Source organism: Triticum urartu, chromosome 5A (assembly GCF_056163025.1).
Source record: "Triticum urartu cultivar PI428250 chromosome 5A, HENAU_Tu73, whole genome shotgun sequence".
NCBI classification, from domain to species: Eukaryota; Viridiplantae; Streptophyta; class Magnoliopsida; order Poales; family Poaceae; genus Triticum; species Triticum urartu.
Window position 1 is genome coordinate 623,397,809 of NC_141877.1, and position 9,407 is coordinate 623,407,215.

General features: G+C 50.4%; 2 protein-coding genes across 2 annotated transcripts; both read right to left on the reverse strand.

Moving 5' to 3' along the window:
* Positions 1-407: 407 nt before the first annotated feature.
* On the reverse strand, positions 408-914 carry LOC147973474 (protein LURP-one-related 15-like). Its single transcript, XM_087525016.1, has one exon. It carries the CDS (start codon positions 912-914, stop codon positions 408-410), a length of 507 nt encoding a protein of 168 aa, XP_087381142.1.
* Positions 915-3,736: 2,822 nt separating this feature from the next.
* LOC125506246 (putative serpin-Z12) lies at positions 3,737-4,990 on the reverse strand. Its single transcript, XM_048671103.2, has one exon. It carries the CDS (start codon positions 4,988-4,990, stop codon positions 3,737-3,739), a length of 1,254 nt encoding a protein of 417 aa, XP_048527060.1.
* Between the last annotated feature and the right edge of the window lie 4,417 nt (positions 4,991-9,407).

The window sequence follows — 9,407 nt, forward strand, 5'->3', positions numbered from 1 at the left end:
CTCCTTCCAACGGTTTGGATGATGCGGTCAACAATTTTAACAATCAGTTTTGGCTTTCGCTGGTCCCTGAGGTTAAACCTACCAGGGCTTATGAACATCATGCTAAGCAACATCTCCACTTCCTCCGATTCATAATAAGTGTTTTAAGACACTTATTATGGATCGGAGAAGTACTCCCTTCGTCCCGAATTACTCAGTCACATAAATGAATGTATCTAAAATTAAAACACGTCTAGATACATCTTTCTTGCGACAGGTAATTCCTGATTTCCGGACGGAGGAAGTATAGTGGTTCTATAGCGTCAATTTAGGAAACTTCTGTAAATATTTATAAATTAGACTGTTGCTATTTGCCATTACACATGATTTCTTCTATTTGTCAATTTGCCAGTGATCAAGAGTTCTAGTTATTTTTTATGTCCACATGAAGAGCTGCGTGAATCATAATCAGGATTACGCATCTGGTCGAGAACCACGGTGAGTGCCACGACGAACGCTTGGTCAACGCCTGGGTTGACCCTCACGTTGTACGCGCGCTCTCCCCACAGCTCGCCCCAAAAGGTGTTCTTCTTCCTGTCGATCTGCGCAACGACTGCGCCGCCGCAGGAGACGGTCATCGCGCCGTGGTAGTAGCTGCCGTGGACGGCCAAGTCGGGCGCCCCCTGGCCGGAGGAGTTGCCGTCCAGGAACACGTGGACATTGGCCGTCAGCTGGAAAAACGACGCCTTGTCCACGGCGAGGAAGAGCCGGTCCGTCTGGCTCCCGCACCGCCCCCTGAACGCCTCCCACCGGCCCATGCCGATCAGGGACGTGGACTCCTCGACGAAGAGCAAGGGGTGTCGCGAGGCGGCCCCTAGCAGGAGGAGCGTGCGCAGGTCCCGGTAGTGGCCGAAGTAGGAGGTCTCCACCTGCATCACGGCCGCGCCGGTGGCGGCGTCCGTGACGTCGAACCCGTGGCCCCGCAAGGAGCTCGATCTGGTCACCGTTAACGTCGTCGTGTGGCGTGCGCAGAACCGCGCGTCGACGAGGGCCGCCGTACTCTCCCACGGCCACGGCATCTCCGGCTGATCGCTTCCTGCTAGTGATCGTAAAGAGGATGGAAGTTACACCGATATTGATCGACGGAGATGGTTGGTTTCGATGCAGGAGGCTGGTACTAGTTTAGTTTGGTACATAACCGGGTATATGCGATTATTTCCTTGTTGCACAAGACAATCTCTCCTAGAATTTTTTTTAGGGGGGATCTCTCCTAGAATTAAAGGATTGTTGTGTGCGGCCAATTTTTTTTTGTGCAAGTTGATTTTTTTCTTAGCCGTCCAATTTAAATCCAAGGGCAGATACCTTTAGCAGTTCACGCGTAGAATTACCGTGCCTGTTCTAGCTTCTTCACTGACTTATACCTGGAAATTTTACAGCCAACTTACACACCACACACCACACGTAGGACTTTTTTTTGGGGGGTACACCACACGTAGATTTAACGTGCCTCTAGTTCGGTTCTATTTTGGCCACAATGAGAATGCACCCAAAGTCCGAAACCATGCATCACCTTTGTTTAGCTCACAAATGGGCCCTAATGCGCTAGCCATTACTATGTGATATGGTAGCGTTACCTTCCGTTAACGCCTTGCTTGAAACCTTTTCTCTGAGATTTTTTACCCTCAACCCACAAGTTCTCCTTCAACGGTTTTGCATGAGTATAGAGTCCTGACTGACAATGAGTGTTTGATTTTGTGGATCAAACATTTCAAAAAACAATCACAAACACACGATTTAAATCCAGGACTTTTCGTAACCGGGCTAGCTAGTTTTTGTATATATATATATCATCAGCTATCAATTGTTTTCTTGTCGTATAGAAAATTTCTGTCATGTTTGGTTCTCCTAGTAAGATCATCCCTTATTCCTTTCGGCCGGATTTTCAAAATACATGAATAGGAAAAATGCGGGAGTACAGTCACGTGTCCTAGATAGAGAAGTATTTGATACCGCAGAGAAAACAAATAAATTTTTATAAGAGGTTTGAGTAGATGGAATTCTTTTCCCTTCAAAATAGAGTACAAATGAAGTCTATGAAGAAAAAAAAAACGTTAGGATTGCAATACTATGAATCAAATCCCTAAGGATTGGAATCTCCCAAACAGTTTTTTTGGCTCATTTGCTTGTATACAAAGTACAATCGGATGTTTCGAGCGACTAATTTTTATGCAAAACAGGTTTGGAAATCCTTGGGATTATATGACATAATATTGAGGGCTCTTAACACTGACCGTTCGGGTTCAGTGGTGATGGAGGAACTTCTCAGGTACCCAGTGAAGAAATCACCCGTTCTCGGTCAGTTGGGGCTGCAGGAAACGATTGCGGTGGCGGCATGGCATATTTGGTGGGAGCATCGTGAGCTAGTTAAAGTAGAAAGAATTAAACCCGCACCAAGTACAGCTTTTGCCATTCAGGCATCTCTATGAATCATGCTAACCGAACGCCCAAACAGACTACTACTGAGCATTGGTAGAGACCAGCACCAGGTACATATATAAACTTAACATAGATGCGTCTTTTTTCGAGGATGGCAGTGGTGCGGCAGCGGCGATTCTGCGTACTTCCAGAGGAGAAGCTGTGGTTGGGATTTCAGAACTGATTGACAACACAATTAGTCCGCAAGCGGCCGAAGCAATTGCACTAAGGAGTGGATTAAAACTGGTAGACAGACTGGGCTGCCGTAATGTACAGATAGAGTCTGATTGTCTCGAGTTAGTGCAAGCATGCAATGAAGATTCGGAAATCTGGAGCCCTCACTCGGCGATACTAGCTGATTGCTTTCTTTTAGCGCATAACATTCTGGGGATCAACTTCGAACACTGTCCAAGAGAAGCCAATGGAGTAGCCCATTTTCTTGCTAGAAGATGCTATGATTCTAAAATTTGTGAGGACTAGGTAGATCTAACGCCTGCTTTTCTTTTACCTCTTGTACTCCATGATGTTACTTTACCCCAAATTGAATAAAATGCCATGAGGCGTTCCCATCAATTTTTTTAATTAAGTATAAGTATGGGTGTGTCTAGGGCACATCTAGATGTGCTCTAGTTATTGCACATCTAAGTGAGTGAATCAAGTATAAAGAGGAAAAGAAAAAAGAAAAAAAATATCCACACGAATCTCAACACAAGATCAATGACATATGACTTAGATGTGCAATACTTATGGCACATCTAGATGTGCTTTAGCAAAACTGTATAAGTATTCAAGAATGGTTGCTTTGCATCAACAAGCTCATGATACTGCTTTTTTGGAAAGATATTAATTATTAGCCCACACTAAGAGGTAGTAAGACATCTTTAATGGGGTTTGTATACTAACCGAGAAACAACACATAACATTGCATATAATTTTTGTTTTGTCATCTTTAGATCATGTGGAGATCTATAAGAAAAGTTTACATCTCAGCGACAACGTTAGTCCTCATCGAGTTAACAACATAAAACCACCACATTGAAGGCTGACTCTACGATTTTGTTTGGCAAAAACAGTATGTTTACGGTAAACTTTTTGCCTAAACCACTGATCGGCGGATGAGAATATTGAGCACATTGATGACACATGGGTTCCACTTTTTGCCGATATGGCCTAACGGTCGCGAGAGATAGCATTGTGGCATGTCCTGCGCATCACGAAGGTGGTGGCACGATTAATCACATGACCGGCGAACAAACTTACATAATAATTATTTATTCATTTATTAATGAGCTAGAGGATTAGCCACATGACCAAGAAACAACACTGCGTCTGTCCCCTCCTCTACCACGGCAAATAAGAAAGGCCGATTCGCCACAAAATCGACCAGATCCTGTGGTGCCCTTGGACCTGCACTACCAAACCCGATTACGACGGCCGTGGCAGCGGCGGCCACCGTGCCTACCTCGTCCACCTCGACAGTGGCCTTATGGTGCACCGTGGTGATGGCAAGCCCCTTATCCCCGCTAGTCACCATGCCAGAGAAGCCGCCGCTTTCGAAAGCTCTAGTGACACCATGCTTCCGCATGTCGGATGACGCTTCAAACTCGGATGTGAACTTGAACTTGGGGACCATGAACCGCCCGACTGGAACCTTCCCTGTTGGTGTGTGCGTCTTGAAAAATTCCGGCGTAGACACGGCCTTGTCGTACAGATCGGCAAGACTGACAGTGTCCCTGTCCGGTAGTAGGATAAGCATGTAGAATTCAGCTTGCTGCTGCACGCCGTTCTTGTACGGCAGCTTGAGGGCCCTGAAGCCTGGGTAGACCGCGATGTGCTGTGACTCGCTTGTCGTCATGGATGGCACGCGCACGGTGGTGCCGCCTGGGATGTGGAACGGCGCGGTAGAGACATCGAACGGCTGAGTCCACGCCCCTTTGAAGTAGAGCGCGTTGGCGAGGACGACTGCCGTGCCGGAGTTGACGGAGCCCGGACGCAGGACTTCGAGGATTTGCTTGTTGGTCGCGTCCGCCACGAAGGCGTTCACGCGCTGCCTCGCCTGCTCGGCCCCCGACACGAAGTCCACGGATTCCGCCGTGCCGTTGTACCGCGACGCGATGGTGGCCGTGAACTCTGGCCTTAGCGCCCACCTCCGGTCGACCCACACGCCGCTGGCGAAGGACGTCTGCGCTATGCCGTTGAGCCTGCCGACGAGCTCGGTCGCCGCCGCGCGGTGTAGCGCGTCGAGCGAAGACGACCCAAGGAACCCCAGGAGCTCTCTAAGCGTGTCGCCCCGCGCGCCGGCGGCCACCATCGCGAGCGCCGCGTGGATGGACAGCAGCGAGATGACGAAGTTGCGCCCGGTGCCACCTTCCGCCCGGACGCCGGCCTCCCTGGCAAGGGCCACGCACGATGCGTTCCCGATCGCGGACGCGGAGTCGACACCAGGAGCTGGAGGCGCCTCGGCGAACAAGGTCGAGCGGAGGCGCCATGCAGCAAACAGGGTCAAGAAGAGCACGAACCTCCCGATGGGCGACATCGGAATCGCTGCGCTTGGCCGTGTGCTTGGTCGCGCCTTCGCGGTAAGATTCAGAAGGGATCACAGCTCGATCAGATGTTGAAGACGATCAGATTCAGACCGGAATCAGGAGACAGGCGGCGGGCAGGGGTTAGGGTTAGGTGCAATTTATTTATCAATTTATTTATGGAAACATCACTTAACCGACTTAACCCTTCCCTAAAAATACTTAACCGACTTATATCCTTGAAAGGAAAAACTTGACCGACTTGAGCGGCTTCTCGCTTCCTTCCGGACGTCAACTTCCTCCACGATTCATCTGTACTGGAGTACCCACATATATTTCATGAGAAAAACGGATTACAAAGATTAAATCACCACAAGAGACATACATAAATGTATTGCAATTTTACATCAAAGACTCTACAAGAAGTAAAACTAAAATTTCACTCCGGCAGAATCTTGTGCCATGCCGAAACGTCGTCCACCTTCATCTTCCACAGTCACCGAGGCAACACTGAAGAAAGAGGGGAGTTGCCGTTATACCCACACCTGTAGGAGCACCTTCACATATAAGGATGCTTTTCGAGCCGATGAACCGGACCGCCGCAAGCGATGAGACCGAGACTTTGTGGCACGTCGGCCGGGGTTCTTCCTGTGTCCGCTAGATCCCAGAGCTGTCAACTACATCGGACGTGCTTGAAGAAAATGAATGTCACTGCTTGCCGTCATCCATGCACCCCACTGCAAAACACCAAACACAACCGCAACGGTCGGTACCAACGCCACCAAGGAGGGTGTCGTGCGTTGACCATCAGACACAAATCTCACCAAAGCTAGAGACCGGCAAGAAGACCGATCCACCTGCTCCTCGGTGCCGCCCATTAGAACATCACCGAGATGGAGGAAGAGTAGAAGCAGATTATTCCGTCGCGGTGCCGTCTCCACCATTGATGCAGTACCTCTGACAGAAAACTATGCCTATCCTATCTACGTACCAAGATGATGACCGCGTCCTTGGCCGCTCCCACCTGTAGAATATTATGCAACTCACGATATATTGATCGGGTGCAATATGCACATATATATAGATACATAGGGAAGCCACGTCCTCTACTATACATGGAAATACATGGAAGGAGGAGGGCTTGTTGTACAAGAAATATACATGATATATCTATATCTCAACACCCCCTGCAGTCGAAGCGGCACCATGGTCGATGCAAAGACTGGAACGAAACTCCTCAAAGGATGCAGTAGACAAGGCCTTGGTCATGATGTCAGCAAACTGTTGGGAGGTAGGGACATGTAGCACGTGTACATGACCAAGAGAAACCTGCTCCCGAACAAAGTGGATATCAATCTCAATGTGCTTGGTGCGTCGATGATGAACTGGGTTGGTGGAGAGGTAGACCGCGGAGACGTTGTCGCAATAGACAATCGTGGCCTTATCAACCGGAGACAAGAGCTCATGGAGAAGTTGACGAAGCCAGGAACACTCAGCAACGACGTTGGCGACGACGCGATACTCCGCTTCAGCGCTGGAGCGGGAGACAACGGGCTGCCGCTTGGACGACTAGGAGATGAGTGATGGCCCAAGATAGACACAATAGCCGGATGTCGAGCGGCGCGTGTCGGGGCAGCCAGCCCAGTCAGCATCAGAGTAAGCAATCAAGTCCAAAGAGGTCGACGCCTGAAGTGACAACCCGAGATCCAAAGTGCCGCGGATATAGTGAAGAATGCGCTTGACCGCGGTCCAGTGGGCATCACGAGGAGCATGCATATGAAGGCACACCTGCTGCACGGCATATTGAAGCTCCGGGCGGGTAAGAGTAAGGTACTGAAGTGCACCAACAATCGACTGGTAGAACGGAGCATCGGAAGCGGGAGAACCATCTGTGGCAGAGAGCTTGGCCTTCGTGTCAGCAGGCGTGGCAGCCGGTTTGCAGTTAAGCATCCCGGCACGGTCCAGAAGCTCATGAGCATACTTGCGCTGGTGAAGAAAGAAGCCATCGGCTCGACGAATAACCTCGACCCCGAGGAAATAGTGTAGAGGACCTAAGTCCTTGATGGCGAACTCAGCACGAAGACGATCAGTGAGCTGTCGAAGAAGAGCAGTTGAGCATGTTGTCAAGATGATATCGTCGACATAGAGCAGTAGAAAAGCAGTGGCATCACCCTGGTGGTAGACAAACAGTGAAGCATCGGAGCGAGTGGAGCAGAATCCAAGCTGATGAAGGAACGCAGCAATGCGCTGGTACCACGCGCGAGGAGCCTACTTAAGCCCATATAACGACCGGGAGAGCAAGCACACATGATCTGGAGAAGACTCGTCGATGAATCCCGTAGGCTGCTGACAGAACACTTGCTCCTCAAGATGACCATGAAGAAAAGCATTAGAGACGTCCATCTGATGCACTGGCCAAGAGCGAGAGACCGCAAGCTGAAGAACAGTCCGAATTGTCCCGGGTTTGACTACCGGGGCAAAGGTATCTGTGAAGTCGACACCGGCGCGCTAACAAAAACCATGAACGACCCAACACGCCTTATGGCGGTCGTGGGTGCCATCAGGATGAAACTAGTGCTTGAAAACCCACTTCCCGGTAATGATGTTGGCATGAGGGGGACGTGGGACAAGCTGCCAAGTATGATTGCGCTGCAAAGCGTCGAATTCCTCCTTCATCGCGGCAAACCACAAAGGGTCGCGAAGCGCGGTACGGGCGGAGGTCGGCAGAGGCACGGTGATGACGTGGACGTCGAAGCCACATAGGTATACTCCTCCGAGGAGTACCGATTACTCGGTCGGTAGACACCCAAGCGGGACCGGGTGACGGGGCCGGCGAGTGGTTGGACCACGGTGGCCCCGGTGGACCCGTCTCCAGTAGCCGGAGAAGCCGAAGGCGGGCCGGGCGAAGAGGCCCCGGCAGAAGCCGGCGCAACCAGTCGTGTGGCCGTGGAGCTGGGTGAGGGGACCGGCGAGCCCGCCACTTCAGAGGCCACCGCAGAGGCCGGCGAAGGAGCCGGCGAGTCCGGCGAGGCCGGTGAGGTCGGTGTAGATGCCGGCGAGGTTGGTGTAGACGCCGTCGAAGCCGGCGAGGTCGGTGGAGATGCCGGCGAGGCTGGCAAGGCAGCAGACGGCAGCCGTAACACCGAACGGCCAGGAGGAGCACCACGCCACGGCAGAGAGCCGAGGCGGACAGAGTCGGCCAAGGAGGGGCCGGGCACCGAAGGAGAAGTCGCCTGTTGTTCCTGTTTAAACGGAAAAGAACACTCGTCGAAATAAACATGCCGGGAGGTGATGACACGGTGAGAGACCGGATCATAGCACCTATAGCCCTTGGTGTTAGCCGGGTAACCGAGAAAGACACACGGGAGGGAGCGAGGAGCAAGTTTATGAGGAGATGTGGCGATAGTACTGGGATAATAGAGATAACCAAAAATACGAAGACCGTCATATGAGGGTGGAGACCCAAAGAGAAGGTGATGTGGTGTAAAATTCCAACGGGTGCGACACGGACGTAGGTTAATGAGGAGGGTGGCAGTAGCAAGAGCATCGGGCCAGAAACGGGGAGGCATGTAAGCATGGAATAAGATGGTACGGACGCAATCGTTAAGAGTGCAGAGGATGCGTTCAGCCCGACCATTCTGCTGAGAAGTGTAAGGACATGTGAGTCGGAAAATTGTGCCATGGGTGGGAAGAAGGTTGTGAATGGTGGTGTTGTCAAATTCTTTCCTGTTGTCAGTTTGCAAAGCAAGAATGGGACGACCAAATTGAGTAGACACGTAAGAGTAGAAGGCAGTGAGAGTGGCAGCAACTTCGGACTTCTTACGTAATGGAAAGGTCCATACAAAGTGAGAATAATCATCTAAGATAACAAGATAATATGAAAAACCAGTATTACTAGCAACGGGAGAGGTCCAAACATCACTATGGATTAACTCAAAAGGTAATGATGCAATTGTGGATGAAGAACTAAAAGGAAGACGACCATGTTTGCCCAGACGGCATGCGTGACAAGAGTGTGCATCCGTTTTATTACATGTAAAAGAAAAATCTCTAATTATTTGACGAAGTGCATTGGAGCTAGGATGACCAAGACGGGCGTGCCAAAGATCGACGCCGGCAGAAAGAGCAACTGGTCCAGCAGATGTAGATGATGAAGGCTGGACGGAGTACATATTGCCAGGGCTGTCACAGTGGTGAAGAACCATCCGGGTGAGGGCGTCCTTAACAGAGAAACTAACTTCGTCAAATTCCACAGTTATAGAGTTATCACGAGAAAGTTTGCGAACAAAGACTAAGTTTTGAATAAGTTCAGGAGACACAAGAACATTATTGAGAAAGAGTGGCCTAGAGGTGGAAGGAAAACTAGTGGAACCGACATGAGTAATAGGAAGACCGGCACCATTACCGACAATGATACGAGAAGAGGTGTTG